This window comes from Porites lutea, chromosome 4 (assembly GCF_958299795.1).
Source record: "Porites lutea chromosome 4, jaPorLute2.1, whole genome shotgun sequence".
Lineage (NCBI taxonomy): Eukaryota > Metazoa > Cnidaria > Anthozoa > Scleractinia > Poritidae > Porites > Porites lutea.
Genome location: NC_133204.1, coordinates 36,081,421 through 36,104,679, shown reverse-complemented (window position 1 = coordinate 36,104,679; position 23,259 = coordinate 36,081,421). Strand labels below are relative to the sequence as shown.

General features: G+C 38.3%; 1 protein-coding gene across 1 annotated transcript; it reads left to right on the top strand.

Annotated features, from left to right (window-relative positions):
* The first annotated feature begins 1,696 nt into the window (after nt 1-1,696).
* Nucleotides 1,697-22,534, top strand: LOC140935508 (adhesion G-protein coupled receptor D1-like). Its single transcript, XM_073385063.1, has 22 exons — nt 1,697-1,956; nt 2,046-2,082; nt 3,658-3,813; nt 4,867-5,034; nt 5,411-5,475; nt 7,929-8,015; nt 9,099-9,273; nt 9,959-10,063; nt 10,850-10,910; nt 11,153-11,267; nt 11,479-11,531; nt 12,680-12,815; nt 13,184-13,287; nt 14,929-15,031; nt 15,586-15,736; nt 16,157-16,223; nt 16,314-16,380; nt 17,832-17,917; nt 19,706-19,832; nt 20,530-20,571; nt 21,018-21,158; nt 22,147-22,534. The coding sequence occupies exons 1-22, from the start codon at nt 1,915-1,917 to the stop codon at nt 22,162-22,164; spliced, it is 2,106 nt and encodes a 701-aa protein (XP_073241164.1). The 5' UTR covers nt 1,697-1,914; the 3' UTR covers nt 22,165-22,534.
* The last annotated feature ends 725 nt before the right edge of the window (nt 22,535-23,259 follow it).

The following is a 23,259-nucleotide window of genomic DNA, read 5'->3' as shown; positions in this document are numbered from 1 at the left end:
TAAAAGATATTTTCTCTCAGTATAGCTCTGGCTCTGAGGAAAGCTAATTTTGTTAGCCGAAATATTGGCCTATAATAAATCAGCCCTTTGCAGCCCTGCATTAAGGTTTGTTTTAAATTATTTCACACTTTAAGTGACGTCTGGCTACAGCATTTCTTTAGACATCCGGCAAGAGGAACCAGTCAGTTATATTTTTAGAGATCCGGCAAGAGGAACAAGTCAGTTATATTTAAGCGTTGGGTTGACCTCTGCATTCAAACAGTTTTTTCATAATTTCTTTGAGGCTAGGTCTGAAAACGGGTATGAAAAATGAAATTTTTTGGTCTGAAATAGGGTCAGGATTCGGAGAACCAGGCGGCACACCCCCACCAAGAATTCCCTGGAGTACCCCCCTCCCCCTGGGAATTGAAAGAGACATACTAGTTGGGCCTTTTACTGACTGCACAAACTGCTTATTGCAAGCAAAGCGCCAAGGCGACAAAACGTTTCTTTTGTTTTCTTGACGATCTCTTTTAGGATTAAGTTTAAGTGTTTCAAAACGAAAGCATATAACGCACAAAAAAGACAATGTGTACTTTTGACTATACTTTGTTTACAGTTGGGGGAAACAACTGTAAACAACTAGACGAAACTAGCAACAAACCAGACTGGGAACCAATCTACGCACGGTCAGAGCATTCCTCGCCAGGGACAAAACTTTTTCTTTACTGCGCAGGAACAGAACCTGACAGGTGCCGTAATAATCACTAAGCCAATCAAAACAATTGAAAAAATATTTGTTAATGAAGCAAGGGCCTATTCGTACTAAACAAAAGTGTCGGATCCTGGAGGGTGGAGTCAGCAAAAGTTTCTTTAACCAAAAAGCAAGGCTGACTTTACAGCCTTGCTTTTTTACTGTTCATTGAAAAAATGTTTTTGAATGGTAAACAAAGAAACCTTTCGCATTTTCTTTAATCGAAACTGAGAGGTTTACTTAGGAGTAGTATCTAAATAAGATCACATCCAAAAAGATCCTCGAATAAGTGCCTTTTATTTTTAATAAGCAGAGCTTAATTTGTCAAGGAGATTGGCTATTTTGAAAAACGGTTGTTAAGTGCTTCCCTTGTTCGAGTTAAGTACCTTAGTCATGGATAATGTCTTGTCACGCCTAACACCGTCAATTTTTAAAGTGGGATGGCGGTTGAGTTACTTAAGACTTCTTGAATTTTGACCTTTCAATTATTTTCTGCATGACAGATGTCGATTTCCTGTCGTCTACGCAACATTATTGGATGAATTCTTTGCCAAAAAAAGTTTCGACTTATGAATGTTTGCTCAAAACCAGACTAAAGTTTGTTCTTCGTCTGTCACTTGAATAACAAGTAGTTAGGGTGTCTCATCATTTTGAGCTTGTACCCAGTATATCCCTTCAGAGGGTACCTATTTGAGTTAATTATAGTCCTAAGAGATCCCAAGACCGTCGAAATTCTCTCTGAACAAGCCCTTGTCTATAATCTACGACGGCTGAAAAAATGATCCTCACTGAATTTCTGCTCCCCATTTTCAATAAAGTACCGTTTATTCAGTAGGTTAAAGGCCTGTAATTAAGTTTGAAGAACAGAAATAATTCTACTAATCTTATAATGCTCTTTTCCTTCTTATGTAAATTTAGCTTTATGTGAACCGACCCGACATCTGTGGCAAGAGGTAAGCCGAGAAAAACAAAAGGCGGTTAAGGTTTCTAGTAAGCATTTAGACTCTCGAATTTCAGAGACACGATGGGACATGATGCCAGCATGACTAGCACAGTTTCACTTACTGACTCCTTGGTCTCCTTGATAATACCACGTAGCCTTTCTCCTTGCTAATACCACATAGCTGGTAGTCGGCTCACGGTGGCTTTGTATAAAAGTTACCCTTATTTTAAATAGAAGAATGTCGACGCTTTGTCAAGCTTTACTCATCTTTCTCGCTGAGGTAGACAAAGTTCCATTTTTACCATTTTTGAATGGACTCCAGTTTTATCGTCTGAAGAGGCTCATTTGAAGTGTTTTTACCTTTTTTAGGTGTACATGCTTTGCCTAAATGACATTGGAACCGCTGGTAAGTTAAACCTGTTTCATTTCCTTCTAAGTTAAGTAAGCCGAGTAAATGACTTCAACGCCTGACACAGTATCGGATGATAATTTCTTAGCGACAGTTTGTGATTCATCGATGACTTGCCTTAAATACGTGATTCTTGTGAAAACTGGTAGGAAGACTATGAATCTAACAAAAATATTGTCCTTGAGGGTGCTGTAGGAATAGCAGTTCAGCATATGAATATCATGTTCGAAACTTACCCTTAGTGCCCGTCTGTATCAGCGAGGAAAAGGTCGCCATAGAGGACACAGCATAAACAAAATTAGTTTCTACGTTGCTTCGTCGGTGGTCATCTCAAATTAAACCTGACCCGGTTGATGCTTCAGTTCTCTCTGTATAACATATAACGGTAAGTTATAAGAAACGTCACCTTCACCTGACATTACTTCAACTGATCGAGGAGCGTTAGGCTAAGGAATCTTGACCACTGTTAGCAGTATAATCACTGGCTATTGTCAGATTTTGGCTAGGATATTAATAGTTGAAATTGAACTGAGCACTGGGAATCGATATTCAATTTAAACTTTGGAAAACAGTGTTTTCTGTCGCTAGGAGGTTGGCTCGCAAAAACGTCTGGACAGCGAGTACGGAGAAAATTGACTGTTACGACATTAACGGTATTAACAAAAATGGAGATGAAACTCTCCCATGAAAATCACACATAAATGACTTCCTGAGATGCAGAAAAAAAAAACGAGTAAAATGAAACCTCAGCTGATAAGATTTGTTAAATGAATGTTTTTCGGCAAAAGCTCGAGGAGTAAGGAATCTGAGGCTTTCTTCACTTTCTTTCCCAGTTTTTTTTTATCCAAAATGTAATGATATTTAAGTAAAGAACTGTACTCGTGGTAAGCGTTGCGGTTTTCTTTTATAATCCGGATGAAGACGATAATATGGATTTAATTAGCGGAAGGAAAAATAAATACATTGTTATCTAGTTAGTCCTTTTAACTCTATATTTTTTATTTTACTCTGTTTTTAAATTATTATTTCCAAGCTTCAAATGACATTATACTTATGTTTGAAAAGTTATTTTACAAGGGTTTTTGTAAATTCGGTATGTGAAATACTTGCGAAATTGTCCGAACACTTGTGACTGGGAAGGCGTATTCCTACTGGATGACCGCCTAAGCTTCCCAACATCCGGTTTAAAGCCAAATAATAGTCGTATACTGTATATTAAATGCTGGTTGATAGAGATTGTCTTGTAGTTTCAAGTTTAGTATTATTCTTATCCACCTGGTAAAAGCGCGAGTTCACCATCGTCCGTTTATGTAGCCGGTATTGCATTTTGCAGCAGTTTGATGGTGTTCATGTTTATCTTCAATGGTAAAAAAAGCCACAAATTTGGCGATTTGAAAGGCTACGTCTAGAGCCCAGTCTCTAACTCAAACAGAGTATGGAAAACCTGTGGCAAAACCTATCACTGAAATACCAGCCGCTTTATCTTGATAATTTGCACTGGGGCAAGTTTCCAAAGCTACATGTTCATACCCTTACTTTTGTTTCCTAATACTTAAAGCTTGTCTTTTGCAGATGCTTTCCTTTGCCATGGAGGAGGTTCATATTTTCCAGATCCAAATGATTGCAGAAAGTTTTACTACTGTCATGGAAAAACAGCTTACCATCACACGTGCCCATCTCATAGGCCACTTTTCAATGCAACTTTACAAGATTGTATCAACGCTACAGGTGCGAGTTCTATTACACTTAAAATTTGTCCTATAAAAAGTATAAAAATATAGCTCCAAACTGACCCCTAAGACTTTCAAGGAGTCAGCCAAAATTTGACAGCATTTTCTGAGCCCCGCAGCTGTTAAGCAAACCTTTTCATCGGAGGTCAGTCTTTTTGAAACTTCGCACCAACGAGACCTAAATGTTCATTACCCCCTTTGTTTACTGATCAACTCTCACTTAATGGATAACCGTATTGAGACCGTCAGCTCCCAAACGGACACCCATGTTGCGTACCATTCAGGACTGGTAAAATTCCGCTCTGATATTGCGTTAAGCCTATATGCAGCAAATCAGTCCCTTCTACAGAAAAACAAGTCTCGAAGGCCTGAATCTGGTCTCAAAGATGGATTGTAACAAAATGGAACACGAATTCTCATTTGGAATATTCCGTCCGGAAAAATAGGAGTACACTTTTCAGACGTTCTGTTGTTCCCTGAAAAGTGGTGTTTCATACTTTACAACAGGAGTTTTCGTGAACTTTCCATCCAAGAGTTGGAAAAAACATGCATGGTCTTCATCCAATTACTCATTTACGAAACTTTGGTCATACCCTTTAAATTTGAGAAGGAGTGCCTTTGAGCTCAGTATTTACAAGGAAAACTGTTAGTAATGAATGTATTGGTCAATATGAACAGTGTGTATTACTGATCAGCTTTCCTTTACATTGTGGATTCTTGATACGTCATAAAATTTTCCTAACGTTGAACTGGGAAACTTCAGTTGCTTAAAGAGTCCCATTCCGAATAGGGAGGAAATACGTAATGTTACTTAAGAACATTGAAAGAACAATTATACGCTCATGTGGCAAAAAAAGCAAGATGCCAATTCACGCAGTTTCCCCATAATCAAGAAAGCTGTGAACTTCACGTTGGTCTAGCAATAGGCCTTATTACGTGTTCTCGTCAGTCGATGTCAGTGCAGTGCACTTTTAAATTACTTTTAATTCAAGGTTAGATTTATTGCTTGTTTTGTGACATGCATCATTTTTTTTCTTTTTCTTTTCTGCAGTTTTTTGTTCCACTACAGTAAGACCGTCTCCGACACCGTCTCGACAAAGTGGTGGGTTGAGCCCCAGTGTTAAAATGTCACCATCGTCAACTGTCAGTATCTATTACACTCGATACACTCCTTTGTCAACTCAAGTGGGATCATTGCTCTCAACATCGACTGTTTCTGGTAAGAAAATCTAATGTATTGAATAATCGATTATTTTCAAATTACAATCAAATATGTCCCCAAATAGTTTTTCAAATTAATCTCCGGATTTCTTTTGTATCGTCAAGCTTTTTGTTAGAATTTCCACAAAACTAATCAGCCAACTCACAATTTCGATCTGTCAATAAAGTGTCGCTATAAATAGTATTAGTTGGATATCCAACCGATAAAGAGTCACGCCGTGCCAAGTTTTTTTCAATGCCCCCTTCCGACTGAATCAAGATTCAATTTCTTTTCAATTATTTGCCGACTGTCTGCCCGCACCACTTCCTGAAATTTAATGGCACAAGTGAGAGACTGTTTTACCCTCAATTTTTTTTGTTTTTCTTTCCTTCAGTTTCCACAACTTTGAAGCCACCTGTCCATCAGATTATTTGTAGGTCAATGCCTTTGGAAAAAAGGGTAGGCGAAACAAATCTGTAACGGCGCCACGGTCGTTTTCATTTTAACGGCACTTAAAAATGGCACACTGAAAGTTCTTCAGTCTTCCATAACAGTAATATCTTTAATCGGTGACCCAAGCCCTTTCCCCACGTTTTTTTAACGTTTATACCACTACATGAGAAATTTCTACAATTTAATTGGCTTAGAGCAGTGGTATTTCAGCTTAATTTGAAATACATACATTTGAAAATTACAAACCTTTTGCGGGTAGTGGTATAAACAAATAATAGCATAATTTGTACGTGATATTTGTTATAAATACCACTCGTGATATTTCAAAATTGTATCAAATTTCACTCGCTTATCAGCTCGTGAAATTACGTATTTTTGCCACATATAACTACTAATCATGCTATTACCTATACTAATTCAACTTGGGCTTAAAGGGGCTGTGTCGGCACGGCTGGCTAATTAGGTTATCCTGCCAATAGCCCACGTTCGATATATTAACATTGTAATATGTCCTCCGAAGCTTTCTGGTCATTCTTCAATATTTGGTTTGGTTTTCTTTGTGCTCAAGTCTCTTCTGGGAATTTCGAGACAATGGAGTCCTTAAAAATTTGCAATTTTGACCTTAAAGCAATGAAGTCATGTTAAAATTTTAATATATCGAACATGGGCTATTACTCGTCGTTATTCGCGATGGAACTTAAAAAAACAAATAATAATAAAAAAATAGAAATAAATTGTGAATTACAAAATCACAGCTTTGCTTCGAACAGGTATGTCTCTCAAGCATTATATCAAACGCTACAAACAAGAACTGAATGTACTTTGAAGAATTGTTAGGCTAGCAAGTTTTCGCAAACCGCGATTGCAAACCGTTCCAATCTTCTTCATGTTTGTTCATCATTGCCTCCCTTTGTATTTTTTGTGTTATACGTTTCGAGTTGTTATTTTTATGTTACACTCAATTTAGCGGCAGTTCCCAGTGATTGAATTTTGATAAATTTCGTGACACAGTTTCTTTAATTCAACAAAATCCATGTTAAATTAATCCAAGGTTATTTGCTCCATCCTTAAAAAAATAGTCAGTTTGGTGCTTTCCTATTTCACTAAAGAACTATTTCGATGTTTCACTCAATTTCAGTATAATTTAAGTTGCCAAGTATCTAAAATGATATTTATCGGCAATTTTTTAATTACTGTGGCGATGTTTCTAGTTGAGTTGCAAGCAATAATTAAACTAAATATTTTAAATTTTGTCACTACTCTAGCCTGAGAAAACAGGCGACATTTCCTGACGCCTCCACTTGTTTCCCCGCGAAATGACGACGCGTCACTATGCTCCCAGGCAGGCGTTCTTAGGGAAGCTCGTTTTTCATCCCACCCCTGGGGAGGGATGAAAGACGAGCTCCCCTAAAAATGCCTGCGTGGGAGGCTAGTCACTATCCAGATCTGGGAAGCGCTCTGAGGCGCTTTCCATTCAAGAAAAATTTCGGTTTGAAATTTTGGAAACTTCACGTGCTGTACTTTCCGGTTCCAGAGACCCGACCCCAAGGCACCCGCGCGTTTTGTTATTAGGCAGTTAGCAACCGAACGGGAACGTCAGTTGACGACGGGGCGCGCAAATCAAACAATTGGCTTGACCAATGGCACAGCGGCAAATTAAGCACCGGAAGTCGAGTTTAGTCCTTACCGCGCGCTTTCCCGTCGTCAAGTGACGTTCCCGTTCTGTTGCTAAATCAGCCTATTACACTCTAAAAGAGAAAAGTAAACACTGTCAGTTTATATCCTAAAGAACACTCGACTGTCGAAAAGGGTCGGTGGAAAACTTAAGGCGGAGGAATCCTATTTCGTGTAGAAAGCCACATTTTTGCAAGCGAAGAGTATGAATGGGCCAAATGGGCTAACAGATGCATTTTAAGGTTGTGAAAGAGTCGAGAAAACGTTGTGGCTTTGTGATTTATTAAATATTCATATTTTAAAGACAGCACATTTACAGCAGTTTAAAGTGATGCAAAACTCTAAACTAGGTATGTGAAGGCATACGAAAGGGGTACCTTTTCTCTCAAAAATGGTATATAAAAGGGTAATGGACTGAACCTCAGGGCAGTGCCTCCCCTTATAAACGTTTGTTGAGTACTCCTCCCCCGTTTGCCAATAGTGGATCCAAGGCATAATAATTAGAGGAATTTTTATAGTGACCTATAATTTTACTCCAACAATCTACTCCCTGTACATTTTATTTTCTGGTGTAGCATTATGAATAAATGTTACTGGATTTCAAATTAAGAAGTTACAACTACAAATAAAAAGTATTATGGAATGTTTTCGTTCTTCTAACGGCCCAAAATATTATATGATGAGGAACCTGTCAGCGGGTTTCTAGGTTTCCAGCCTAGTCCTTTCTTTTAGTAAGGTTTCTTGTGTAAAATATTCATTTTAATCCTTTTATATTTTTCTCATAGTTCACTTGTTTCAAAAATGAGGCTAACATTTCCAGGGAGAGACTGAAAAATGGCACTTCAACCATGGTGATACGGGAAATATTAAAGGTAAGAGAATTTGAAGTCATTATTCCAGTTTTGGCCTCCGGTATCATAACTTGACGCATTGCGACTAAGTTATTACCCCAATTGGGAGTTGAACTGTTTAGTTGTAAGTTGTGAGGAAATAAGTTTTGAATGATGAATAACTGACTAAAGAACGAACAAATCATGGATGAGGCTTAGTATGATATGAAGCGGACGACACCCTCCTGGCATACTTCTTCATATGGTACCAACGCCGAGTCCAATAACTGTTATATAGCTTATTAAGAATATTTCAAACTACCTCAATCGATGTAAAATTCCTTGATAACTCGCCTGTTCCTCGGCATTGATATCACAAATGTTATTCAAAAGGCTCCTGACAGTCCACATCCTCCGAATGGTATTTTTGCTGTTATTGCTTGGTGTTTTGGCCGTGGTTCTGCATGCATTCCATCTTTGCAAAATATGTGAAATTGTCCACCATTTAACCCAGCTCTACCAAAACAGCTGAGTTACCACTGGAAAAACTGGAAAATTCACAGAGATCGTAAAATGTCTATAAATCTTGAATTTACAGACTTTTGAAAGCAGAGTTCAAATTTTCCCTACCTTTAAATACTATGGAATACAAAATGTCCCCCAGTGTAAAATCATTTTTGCAGACATTTTACACGGTTTAATTTTTAATATCTTTATATGTAGGATGTTTATAAAATGACTGTAAATTTCAGCTTCGGAAATACCGCGCCTTCTACAGTCCCTTTTTCTTGCCGATATCTGTACAGTTGATATCAGTTGCACTAATATCGGCAAACAGTGGCTGGTTAAGAGAAAATTATTTTAGGAAGATGTTAAAAAAACTTTATTTAACACTAAGCGCTTTTAAGCACGCGTTTTTTTTTTATCCTGCCTTTTCCTAGCCAACAGGAACGTTTACAGGCGTGTTTACCTCAGTCTTGAAAACTGAGTTATTTACGAAGCGATATTTAAGCTAATTATGCAACTAAAAGTCAGTCTGATCGAAGTATTAAGTTGGGGATAACGTGTACAATTTCTCCACAGAAGGCTAATGATAAATCATGTATTTTAAAAACTTCTTCATAGGCTACAGCTCATGACGCCGAAGTCGTAATTGATGGTCTCGGTTCCCGTGAAAACAGTTCGACTGCATTCAATGCATTTGAAGTAATAGCAGTGCTAGAAGACGTTTGGAAGGATGTCATAAAAAGATTAAAGAACCGCAACGAGACCATACGAATAACAACTGAGACCTTTGCAGGTAAGACCTTTTTGCAGCAAACAAGATTATCTAATATTATTACTGTTGTCAGTAACAAATTGACCTGAACTAACGCATATGATTTGATTTTTAATAAGTGGAAAGAAATTAAAAAGCATCGGAAATTGGATAAGTATATGGGCTGTTTCCGCTTTTAAATTTCCCGCGTGGAATCATTTCAAAATATATATAATGTTTTTCGGTCCCACTCTTGTCAAGTTTCACCGCTCTTTTGTACGGAACAATGACAGCAACCTAGAAACGTCGGATCAATTTTAGGTTTCTGGGAAACTGCCCACCTACCCCTCCCTTAAGCTAACATTAACACTTACTTCCTATCTAGGGCAAAATGTTGGCTTAGGGGAGGGGTAGGTGGACAGCCGAAAGGTCACAATTATTCATAATGTCAAGAGCCATAATGGGTCTTGATAATGTTAAGAAATTCCCTTGTTTTCAACTAAACACTATCTGTTTTCTCTTACGTCAAATCCTTGAATCGAAGGCAGTAATTTTGAGTTCATTCTCAAAATCACAAATGGTAATGTAATAATATTGTTATTTTGTCATTTGTATATATGATTTATACGATCATTATCATCATCAAATCATAATCGTACTGTCTTGTTTCGCTAAGAATAGTCATTGAAATAATGAGTTAACTGATTTGTCTTTTTTTCATATTCAGTGCTTGAAACTGCGAGAATCAGTGGCGCTTATGAATTCCCAGGGCCAATTGACCAGGCGTCTACATACATGGCTCTGCCACAAAAGCTGCTTAGTGAGGACAAATGTAAGTACATGTGGATTGAAATTCAATAACGTCAGTTCCAGTTGAAATTTTGGTGGTCATTCTTGAAACTGATTCTCAGTTTCAATTATCTTTATTATCAGTTTGCAGGTACATTTTCGCATATTAACAGTGATTTGAACACAATATTCAAGATATCTGTCATCTTTTTACGCGCGTAAGGATTTTCGGGATAAAAACAAAGTCACGTGGTTTCTCAGGAGACAAACAACTGATAAAAGCTGCCACTACAAGTTATCAACAGAACAACAACAGAAAGTGAAGATCTTGCAATTTTAAAAACGACAATGGCAGACTATGGGTGGAGGTGCAGTGACCTTTGTCTTGACAATAGCGTGTATTGGAATCCTGTACTTTTTCTTAATGTTCTCTAAGAAACCATGTGCCATTCCTCTTATCCCCTCAATCTTTGGGGGCGTTCACAAAATGGGGGGTATCGAGAATGAGGCCTATTTCTATCTGGAAGCATTGGGTGTACAAAGAATATGTGTCAGGTAATAAGGTTTACTAAAAACGAGGAAGTATAAAATATTGACCTCTTACTTCCTGAAACTGTTTCTAATCATTAGAGAAATATGAATTGAATTCTAAAGGACTGTATCAAAGTTCAGGAAAGAAAAAAAGAAAGTTGTTGTCTTCTGTTCCCGTCCTCGAAAAAACGTGAAATTTGGCACATTTACGTTGTAGTTGTGCAGCGACGGCAAATAAATGTACAAACTACTGTACAACTGACCTCTTGACAGAGTGTTTGACATATTCTTTTTACAGACCCCTGCCGCACCTTTGGTGCTTTGTATTGGAATTTACACTCTGTGGTTCCTGTCCGAATGTAAGTATTATCTTCCAGACATAGATCCACACTGGTTTCCACTATTTTTGGAAAGCATTAGTATTTTTAATAGATTTTAAAGTTTAAATTTGTAGATTATCCACGTACTAACTCTTCCAACCCCCTTACGCGCCTTCTTTTGTGGCGCAGTTGTTTTTCTTGGATCCGCCCTTTAAAATCGTTTCCTACGCCATTCACCAAGGTTTGTATTCATTTATTAATTTATTCTCTCACCTTTGCAGGAACGGTACAAATCGGACTCTGAGGTTGAACAGTCACGTGATCTCCATGCGGCTCTGTGTCCCATTGGGAAAAAGCTCAAAGAGTTATGTTACGATTGTAATGAAACATATTAAGGTAAGAACTCTTTGAGGATACATATTTTACATATTACTATAATGAGGAAAATAAACCTCGAGTACCTCAAAGGTGCACGATGAAGTCTTTGAGCAGTTTGACACTAAATGTCTATCCCACGCCGTCACTGTCAGTTCAATGCGCTCCTTAATAATGGAGCTGCCAAGAATTTACTCGGTACTGCTGTACTAAACTGTGATTCGTTTACTAGGTCCTCAAAGACAATGATTTCACATACTGTGCCTACTGGGACTTTTCTTTGACGTAAGTGGAGGTTTTACTTTCTTTTCTTTTCACATTATTCTAGTAACGGTCTAGTTTCTAGTAAATGTTGCCTTTCCAAAGTTGTTGTCTATTTTCCTAACACTCCATAAGCCGAGTTTTACCTGAAGGTTTTGGTGGCCAATGTCGTCAAACTCACAATATCATCGTGAAAAGAGTTGGAAAGGCTTCAACTTTTTACCTTTTTTTACTTCTTCCCCCACACCCTGGCCCAGTGTTGTTCAAAACTAATTGTGTTTGTGCTAGTAATTGTTCTGTTATAACCCAACATTGAAAGGGGTGGAAAGGGGGAGAGGGGGAGGTGGGGGAAGTATATTTTTTTGAACATTTGATAAACTCTATAAAATGACACAATGATGCTGTTAAGTTTTTTCTAGTAGACGTTAAAGTGGTCTTAATTAAGACGTCTTAAACATTTTAATCTTCCTAGCATAAAACAGTCAATGCCTTGTCCCTAACAAAACACAAAGAAACAAGAAGACAATTCTTATTTTGCGATCCTCAAAAAGGACGAAGAAAACGAACATGACATTACAAGGCTATTCGATTCTTTAGCTCTATAGTTAGGGAATCTCTTTCATTTATAAAGTGCTTCATTGTCATTTTTGTAGATTTTCCTTTGTTTGCAACCTTGTGTGTGACAACAATAATCCTGATCGTACCGTCGACAACGCCATTAAACTGCCACGATTTTTGTTTCGTTGTTCTTAAAGGAGCTATGTGAGTCACGCTATTTGCCTTCTTTTTAAAAGCAAAAACGTGTCCTCGCATCACATTAATTACAACAATTATGGTCCAGTTTTGTCATTTAAGACTATCTTTAAGCATTTCAACTGTTTCCTGTCATCTTTTCCGACGGATGAACATGGATTAAAACAAAAGTTGGGCCTACTTTTTCAGGTTTTAATATTATGCTTGCAAAAATCCCCTTGTTTATATAAAAATATCTGTCTTCAACCCTCTACAGGAGCATTTTGTCCATGGGTAAGGGCACCTATAGGAATGACTTCCGCACATATTAACTTAAAACAGCAAAATCTTCTTGACACAGCTCGGCAACGGGAATTCGAATTCCTAAAACTAAAATATATTCAAATCAATGTACTAAACTATCCTTACATTTTCACCAGCACTGTGCATGGCAAAGGAGCTTGGTCACGTGATGGATGTCACGTTATCACTGAGGGCTCTAACAGAACACATACAGCGTGCGCCTGCGATCATCTCACCAACTTTGCTGTACTTATGGGATCTGAGGAAGTCTCGGTATGTGCTTTTTACAGTTGAAGTTCCCTTACATACACGGACCTCTCTGAAGTTGACGCGTATGTACTATCCGTTTTGAAAACTGCATCCATTGCAGTATAAGGACTGGTCGTGTCATAATAAAGTTGGTTAGGTAACGCATGGTATCGTTAATAAATTGTATACAAATTATACTGTAATATCATGAGTTGATAAAAAGAGACTTATAAGAATAAAAACTGTTGACCATGATTTCAACCTTTTGTTCGACAGACTGTTTCTTTGTTTGTTTGTTTTTTTTGTTGTGGTTGTTTTTGATCAGTTCCACATGACTTTTAAAAAGCTTCTACTGACTTTAATTTGTTGAAATGTTTCTTTTACACCTGCAGCTTTCAGAAGCCAATCAGTTTGCTTTGATGCTCATTACGTACGTGGGTTGCGGCTTGTCCTTACTGGGATCAGTTGCTGCCATTGCATCGCTCGTACTCTTTACGTAAGTCGTCATTAACGCATGTACTGTTTTATTTTTATTCAGTTTTTTTTTACACATTTTACGCATTTCACGCACTGAACATGAATCAGAATGACAGGCTGTAATGATTTCTTAAGTTAGGCTATGTCTTCACTATAGAACGCTTTCACATGACGTCACGGCGGCCATGTTGGTGTTCTAAACCAATGAAACGGCGGCCATGTTGGTGTTTCAAACCAACAACGTGGGAGTCGAACTCTTTTCTTATGTAAACGCTTTCTTTTGTTCCAATGACTTTGAGTACATGCAGGTCATGTGAGTGAAAACGCTCTGTATCGGATAGGTTTTCGTGTCGACAACTACAGCAACGGCGCGGGACTAGAGCAAGTTTTGCCTGAGCGGTTGGCCGAGAGGGTATGGTGCACTTAATCCCAATCCTCACTCCTACATATTTACTTCCGGTTCAGTGGATTTGAGGCCTCTTTCCTACTTCTTCACTTGCGCTACGGTTCAAATACCTGTTCACGCTACACCAAAGTGTGGCACAGAAACAAGGGACTTTAAGATCCAACCACGCGACGGCTAAAAGAACGTCGCTTAAAAAGTGAATTTACGTTCTTTCAGTCTTAACAGCGATTATTCCTTCCCACTTACTTTGTCAATTGTAGACGAACCCTCCTGAAGCTGAATTTCAAGGAACCATATTCAAGCTCAGAAAGAGAAATAAAATTTCGTCGTTGTTTGTTTACGTTCTCTATAAAACGCGAAATTAGGCATTTTCACGTCGTAGTCGTGCAAAAACGGGAATGAAATGTACAAAAAAGTGTCATGCACGTGCGAAGTTGTTGTTTTGCTTATTAAACCTACTGTTTTTTTTGACGTTCTCGCTGTCCTCCGCGTCGTTGGATCTTAAAGTCCCTACTATTCCATATGTGACGCTCCACTCTCGAGATTGGCTCGGCGCTGCTTCGCTCTGTTGCAAAAATCGCACCGAAATCACCGTGATGGGCTATAAATGGTCAATTTTCAAATACTTTAGAACAAACTTTATTAATTTAAAGCGGGCATTAGCTTAGGTGAATTCAAAATTTGTTTATCCGACGTGCTGGGTGTGCTGAAGGTATAAGTCGGTTGGGAATCAACTCACCACTTGCGAATCTACCTTTTTGCCTCCCAATTTTTTTAAACACACTGTCTTCAGGTTATGCAATTTTTTGTGGGGAGGAGGGGGTGGGGTACACAAGGTGTATTGTGGGAATGCGCAAGTGATAAATCGACTTTTCAGACTTTTCGGATCGATATTACAATGGAATATTTCCTAGAGCAACAGAAATTGTCAAATATTAGTCTTGTTTTCCCTGTCGGAAAGTTCCAAACGGACATCCGTGTTGCATTTCTTCAAACCAATCTTTGACACCAGTTTCAGGCTTTTAGGACCGTTTTCGGTGAATGCAATTTGTATGTGTAAACAATAAACGCAATTTCAGATCGTAATTTGTCAATCCTTAAATTTGCTTACCATTTGCCCAAACTGTGAACCGACCTGTGGTATTATTCAAGAAACTAATGAACCCTATCCCTTGTCCACATTGTCTCACCCATATTTTCAGTCAGACGGTGTTTTTGTTGTGATAAATTCACTAACTTTACTCTTTTCAACAGGCAGCTCAACACAGATCGTCATATAATACATGGAAACCTACTTATCTCCATAGCAATCTCTCAGACCATATTCTTAGCTGGCATCGAACAGACCAGGAATAAGGTATATATCACATATATTTAAGACTCATTTATATTTTGAATCAGGTTATTCTCTCAAGAATTAGCATTAGTCATCATGCGACTCAGTGGTAGAAGTGTTTTCCTTATGTGGCAGCTTAGCGTTTCTTAAGATGGCTTTCGATATCATGCAGTAGGACAACTCAAGTTAAGGAAAGAGGAAGAAATATTCTTCCTATGTAGGAAAGACGTCCTTTTATCTTGATATTTACTGGTACGTGTATCATACCAACGCTAAACAATAACTATGGGCTTTCGTTACGTTTTGTTCCGTTTTTTTCTTTCTCCATGAATAGCTCCAATGTACAGCAAAAATGTTTCATTATTTTTACCTCGTGATTTCCTCATTTTTTGATATTTACTGGTCCGTGTACCATACGAATTCTAACCAATAGCCATAGTGTTACGTTTCCTTTTGTTCCGTTATTATTATTATTATTATTATTATTATTATTATTATTTTTATTATTATTACTATTATTATTATTATTATTATTATTATTATTATCATCATTTATTTATTTTTATTTTTTATAGCTCCAATGTAAATTTACAGCGATAATGCTTCATTATTTTTACCTGGTGACATTTGGCTGGATGCTGTGTGAAGGGCTCCATATTTACTCCATGGTTATTAAGGTGTTCAACGTTTCATCGAAAATATACCACTACACTGTGCTAGCTTGGGGTATGTATGCTAGAGCTATCTTCAGTTTTAGTGGATAGAAAATTAAGATTGTATAATACCAAGGGGGTAGTGCCCCTTCAAACTCTCTTGATATTTAGCAATTATCGAATGAGGTTGAGTAGCATGCGAAGAATTATGCAGACCGTGGCGGATGGTTGTCCACCAAGGCTGAAAACATCCTCCGAGATCATCATATAAAAGCCGAATTCAATATTTGTTTTATTATTCATTTCGAAATATTTCAAAGGTCTTAACAAGCTTGCCTTCTTGTTCGATTCTCGTAGACTTTCTTTAAAACTTTGGCCTATTTCTCTGCGAACGGCTTGCTGCATTCTGATTGTCTGTTTTCCTAGTGAGGCGTCATTCAAAATACTTTTCATTCCGTGGCTCTTTCTGACTACGTCTTTCACTTTTTTAAAGGCGTTCCAGCATTGATTGTTATGATATCTGTTGCAAGCAGATACTCTGATTATGGGACGAAAACCAGGTAAACAGTACAGTTAATAACTACATTTTGCAGATGCCTTTACGTCCTGGTTATTTTAGCGGCAAACGTTTTGTTACATTTTGCTTTTAGTTGCTGGATTTCAACAGAAGGAAACACTGTACTTGCCTTTATCATTCCTGTGACTGGAACTATTTTGGTAAGTTTGGAGTTTTTTGAAATGGTTCTTTAGACATTAATAGAGCGCTTTCAGGGGCGTATCCAGCCTATAAACCTGTAGGCCCGGGCCTACAAATTTTTGGTTTGATCACTCTACCTCTTGATATAAATTATGCGTTTTGGGGCAGAGCTAAAAAGCATAAGAGGTCAAAGTGTTGGTGAGGACCGTACAGGCCTACAACTAGTCGACAAGCTGGCTACGCCCCTGGCTTTATTCCTTGATCATGAACAACAACGGAGTTACCAAAGAGACACTGGTTAGAGGCGACAAATACAAACCACAGTGAAGAGATGGGCTTCCTAGGGGTTCGGAGGAGGGGGGGGAGAAGTAGACACCGAGAAGACTTTCGAAAAGTCCTTCCTCCTAGTAAGTATGGCGAGGGCTTACCCTAAGCGGCCTAAAAAGCCCGCTCAGCTCAGCTTTTTCTGCGGTGAAACTCGTGAGGATGACTTGAGGCAATAGAAGCCAGGGAAATGGCTATGTGCTTCTGGAAAACAAAGGATATCTTGTGATAACTCCAGGAAATTCCGGAAGAACTTTAAATTTTTTTTTCTTGAAACAGGCCTTAGGATACATTGATTTTCCAACTTGGAGGAATATCCATTCCACATTCCATCCCTCAACCAACCCTCTCCTGAGAGGACCTCACTGAAAAGCGTTATTTTTTATGACTTTTTTTCTTTTTTTTTTTTGACTGAAAAGCGTTATTAGTTTTTATTATTATTATTATTATTATTATTATTATTATTATTATTATTATGATGATGATGTAAAATTTAGCACAGGGTTTTTCCCTGGGGAGAAATACAGACTTCCAGCACCTTTCTGAGGATATGTGCCGATCCGAGGAGTGCCGACTTTTGCATCGTTCTTGTTCGGTTTTTAATTCCTAGTTGCTCCAAGTGGCCTGCCAGCTTCTTTGACACTGAACCCAATGCACCTACAACCACTGGCACCACTTTTGTCCTTGATTTCCAGATCCTTTGAATCTCTCTTGCCAGGTCTTGGTATTTTTCATTATTATTATTATTATTATTATTATTATTATTATTATTATTATTATTATTATTATTGTTATTATTGTTATTATTTCCTTTACTTTCGAACAAAACGTCTGTCATACGGAAAAATGCATGAAGTCGTTGAATTCTAATGCCAGGTCACAATTGTAACAAGAGACAACATGTAGACGAGCCTCAGGGCTGTATCCTGACATTTCGTCACATGAATCGACTGACGTCACATGACAAATTCGATCGAGAAAAGCAAAGTGATAACGCAAAAGCATGTAAGAAATGACTGCCTTAACGGACTCAGAAGAAGAACTTCATAAATTCTGTGCTCCTCTTTGTATGTTTGCTTTCAAAGTGAGACCTAAAACGTTACGTTTTTCGTTCTGTAACATTTATTTTGATTTTATTGTAATTCAGGCAAACCTCGTGATTTTAGCGCTGGTGTTAAAGGAGATTTGTCGTCTACAGACATCACAAAGAACATGTATGAGTGAAATCGTCAGGTAACAGGGTTACTTTGTTTATCAGCCTATTTACGAAGCGTGTACACGACAAAGAAATAAGTAAACAAATTTTGTGTAGGGGAGAAAAAGAGGCAGATAGTTAATGGGGAAGATGGAGATTAGTACAGGGGCACACAAATGTTTCCAGATACAACATCAGAAGTATCTCGAAATGTTTTCTCCCTGATTTAGGAGCCTGTTTGGCTAATTTGGAGTTACCTCCAAATTTCTTAAGCAGTGTTCGGATGTCTTAAGGGAACATCATTCGTCGCCTCGAAAGTTTTAAGTAGCTTTTTCGTTTGTCACATCCAAAAGTGTTAGCAACCTTGATGGGTCCGGTAAAAAGTTCGTGGACATAGAGTAGCCATATTTTCATAAGATTCTAGGTTACGTTTTGTCTTTACACAGAAGTTTTCAGGGAACCTTTAATTTTTTCATACTAATCGCGATATCTTGGTAATAAAATGAGAAAAACACTACCTCCGAAAATCGTAGGTAAGTTAGTAAAAATACCGAACGGTTCTCTAGAAATTTTCAGCCTTTCTCGAGATTCAGAAATTTCTAGGCTAGGCCGGTTCCTGATCAGGAGTACAAAGAAACTAGCGTGGGTGATTCATTTCGTTGTTATGGCAACTCCGATATCATTGTAACCCTGATCATAACAAATTTTCATCTTAATCTAATACAGCTGTGGTGAAAATTTTTCCAAATCTTGGTTAATGGCGACGTAATATTGCTCAAACGTGGGACGTATTGAGCCTGAAAAACCCCATCGGTCACCTTAAGGTGGCCAATTCACCTTATATCTGGCCTCCCATGCAGACGGTTTAGGGCCTCGTCGCGCCAGTGGGAAAGGAACGCGTGCATGGGAGGCTAGGTATGGGAGGCTAGGTATCCTCTTAACTTAGAGAAAAGAAGAAAAAAGTAAAAAAAAAGTCTCTTGACGAAGCCTTACTAATTTAGAGAGGTAGGAACCTTATTGGCCATTTCAGAGTTGCGTGGGGAACTAGGGGGAGTTTCAAATTTAAACTAATCGATAAACTAACACTACCATATAAAAGGTCATGTCGAGATTGGTTATTTGACCAAGTTTGGTGCTCTGAGGTTGAACAGGGATCACGTTATGACTCTTGAAACATGGTTAAAGAGCCATACAAACCTCTGTAATTTTGTGACAGCTTCCCCCGAAACCATATAAACTCTTAATTTGTTTCACCATTTCGGTGATATTCCTGAAAATGGGCAAACATAGTGATTTTGGAATTATTTCCTTTCAAGTAGTAGATGCATGACGAATTCTACAGTTTAAAAGAAAAACTGAAAACTATTTTAAAGAGTTTATATGGTTTTTGACTTTTGGGGGACGATACAATTGTCACAAAATTTCAGACGTTTGTATGGATCTGTAACCATGTTTCAAAAGTCATAACTTTATCCCTGTTCAACTTTAATTAGAGCACCAAACGTGGTCAAATAGCCAATCTCAACACGAACTTTTATATGGGGCTGTCATCAGTTTATCGATTAGTTTAAATTTGAAACTCGCCCCAGTTCCCTACGCAACTCCGAAATGGCCATAAACTCGAATAAAAGACGGTGAGGGAATTGGATAATAACGAGTGCTGACGCATTTGTTTCTCCAACAATTGTAAATTTAATCTTATTTGTATGGCAAAAGTAGGCTTTTTATAATCTTAAATGCTTATCCAATTGCAATCGATGTCCCTTTATTATTGTAAATTAAAACAGTTTTGTTTTACCTTAAGTATTTTTTCATTACTGTTTTAGATCCACTATCAAGTCACTCGTGGTTCTTTTCCCTCTTCTTGGTATCACCTGGTTATTTGGCCTGCTGGTGTTTGCCACACATGATGTAACAATTCAGTATTTATTTGCCTTGTCTAACTCATTACAGGTACATTTAATTATTTTATTTACACTTAATAAAAACTTAAACAGAGCCACACGCCTTGAAGGCGATGTTGGCACGAGTAGCGAGACAAGACTCCTACATTCTACTACGTTAGTTATCGCACTTTCTGTATAACCTGTATCTATGTGTAGATTTAGACTCGCTTTGGTATCTTTTTCAGTTTTTGTGAGTAAGTTTATCAAACTAAATGTTTTGGAAAGAACGCAACTGGTCACAAAGCATTTCAGGGCGTTTTCAGGGGCAGGGGGATGCAAATAAAATCAGTCTCTGTCACTATTCTCTGTCTTCATATATACTTCTACACAGGTGTTTTGGACGAATCGTGTTCTCCTCCCTAAAAAATACGCGCTTGCCCACAAGCGATATTCCTGTTTCTGTGGTTTAGCCAATCTCGTTTCGACTCCCAAACTTTAGAAGCTTTGACCTTGGCATATCCCACACAAGGATGGGGGAGCTTTGTGGGCATATCCCAAAAGGCGTTTTTAGGAAAAAAACGTTTTTCCTTCAAACGTCTGTGTCGGAGGGATATGTTTTGTGTTTGGTCAACCTGCCTTACCAGGCACATGTCCATTTGTTTTGATTATGCACTGCTAAGAAAAGCGCCACCGAATGGAATTTTGCTTATCGATTGTTCATTCCTGTTTTAGCTAAAAAGATATATATATATTTTTCTTTTTAGGGCTTCTTTATTTTCCTTTTGCATTGTCTTTTTAATTCAGAGGTAAGTAGCAACTTAACAGTGGTGCGGTGACACTCAGAGGTCTTAATCTTTATTACTTCCACTAAAGCACAAATTATGTAACCAGCATACGAGAACAGGATCAGAGTATCTACTATAGACGACCACAGCAAACTAAAGTTGATTAGGTTATGTTTACTTAGTAATAATCTATTAAATAATTCAGAATCGACTGACTGACTAAATGAGATATTTCTAACTGAAGTAGTAGTCTACTAGAAGCCTAGAAACTGTGAGCTTGATTTGAATCACGGGATATTGTAAAACATGTTTGCTGATTATCATGGAGTTTTGGGTAAAGTTTGTCTGCTAAGTTTTGATCTCTTGTATCAAGTGCCATCCTCTGGAATCGTTACATGGGGACTGACTGGTACGAGCGATGAACCTTAACAGCAGAAAGAAGTAACATCAATGTCACGTTTCTTTAGATTCGTAAGACCTTTAAGCGCAAGAAAGAAATCTGGAAGACTCTTAAAGTGTTTGCTTACTTCCGCAAGCGGATATTTGCCACCTCCGTTGTACCTGTAGGTCATCGCAGTTCTCTTACAGATAAAGTTGCCACATTCAAGGTAAGCTGTGTTAAATAAAACGCCTTCTTCCAGTGGCTAGCTACGTGAAGCTGATCAAATAGTTGTCCTGACCAAGAGAATGTTATAGTAAAGAAGATTAAAGTGGGTTAAATTAAATACATATAATGCATGCGTAAAAAGAAAATGCGCGAACGGGACCCAATAGGCCAGCGTAAGGCGTTTCAAGTAAAGTAAACACAACTTTACAGAAAACTGATTGAAAAGAAATAGTATAACTATGAACTCAAGGCGCCATTCAGGTAAAATAACTTATTTCTCATCAGGGAAGTGCATTCTCTATAAGTAACAGAAAACTATAGTCATATTTTGAAGCAAGAGTCCGCACCACAAGGATACAAACGTGCATAAATAGCTCGATCAACATGTACAACTTGCTCCTTTCGGGGCACTCTATAGGACGGACGCCTTTCTAAAAAGGACACCTGGGCGGTTGTGCAAACGTTGGATAGCGCTATCCACTGGATAAATTACTGTCCAGTGGATAGACCAATGGGAGACCAATTGCGTTATGCTGGATAGAGATTTATCATGGATAGCGTTATCCAACGTTTGAACATCTGAGGCCTGGAGTTAGCCCCTGGCGGCTGCTCTCCGATCCACTTACACTCCACCTCAGTGCTGGGGCTAAACTAAAATAATGTAAAAGCTCTTTCTTTTATGTCAATAACTTGAAATAGTCATCAGTCTGACTAACAAATCCCAAGGCCTATGGTGCGCTCATTTACCCCCCCCCCTCCCCCCTCCCTTCCTCTTTCCCTCAGTGCTCCTTTTTACGGGTATTCCAGGCTAATTTAAGCTGAAAAAAAAAAACGAATCACTTGTCCAAGGCCGCGCACCAACCAACTGTGGTATCCTTGTTCCTGTGCTAACCCCTGGCTAGTGGGTTAGAGAGAGTTGTGCCTACTACACGATTTGAAAAACATGAATACACCAATCAAGCTTGCATTTGTTTGATTGTCTCTCCTAGGTGACGTCAGAGCAGTGAGGGTGACTTGGCAGCAGTGCGAAATCAAATTCATTGTACAAATGCTATTTCCTACTTGCCTCTATCCTCTTTTTCAAAACGAGCGGGCCAAGTCTCTTAGATATAAAAAGTTTTTATTCCTCCTGCAAATGAGGCTCATTATCACGTGATTGTTGTAGCGTTTGGCCTCATTTTAAAAGCGGGGGTATTTAGATCTCGGTATTGGCGCGGCCTTTTCGATTCTGTAATGTATATTTTGTAAATCATTGAAAATAGATATTAACTAGCTTTTCCGATTCAGTGGAATTCCTTTGGACAAACGTGGAATAGGAATAAAATTGTATGTAAGCCAAGGAAAGGATGTATTATTAAAAATCAAATTATTTTCTTATGAACGCTTCTTCATACTGAGTGTCAATCACTTACTAAAACAGTCATATACGTTGTATTATAAAAAATAAAATAAATGAATAATTAATTATCATCGGCCCCTTATGAGGCTTCTCAGGGATACGATGAAACCAACAATTCAAATTTAACATAACATGGACAAGTCCAGCAGTCTAACACCTTGGTAACAATCATTCCATCGGATTATGTTGATCAGACGTATCACCTCCTAATTCATCATACCCCTGCATACAGTAAACTAGCTTGAAGCATAATTGTGTGTCAAAAGTAAAAGATGAAACTGCGATAACTACGAGATTAATCACAATCCATGAAATAGCTCTTTAACAACAACATCTGACTATTAGCAGAACCCGCAGTCACGCATTCGTGGGACAGGAAAGAGTGACGAAACCCTAAGAACGTCTGCGCATGCTTTGGAGGTTAACACAACGGTTGTCACGGTTGTCACCAGAACGGGGGTTAGAATTTCTTCTGGTAGGCGCTATGTAGCAAAGCCTGATGGGCCCCGAACCACGGCCCAAATGGTTCGATTTGGAAGGGAAATAATAAATCTTTTTACGAACCGATCACTCAAAGAGGAAGGGGAGGTTTCCTTCTCGGGCTGGAGCTGGAAAAATTTGGGGCGGATAGGAATTATGGCGAAAAAACGACATTTTTGTTGCAACACGATACTGCTAGATCGCTCTGAAGTCCTCTGCTGTT

Bases quoted from the DNA above. Each gene is read 5' to 3' on its own strand.
- LOC140935508 (XM_073385063.1), top strand. From the start codon at position 1,915: ATGTCGACGCTTTGTCAAGCTTTACTCATCTTTCTCGCTGAG. The intron at 9,274-9,958 runs GTAAGACCTTTT...TTTCATATTCAG, and splicing joins AACAACTGAGACCTTTGCAG to TGCTTGAAACTGCGAGAATC. The intron at 17,918-19,705 runs GTAACAGGGTTA...TTACTGTTTTAG, and splicing joins TGTATGAGTGAAATCGTCAG to ATCCACTATCAAGTCACTCG.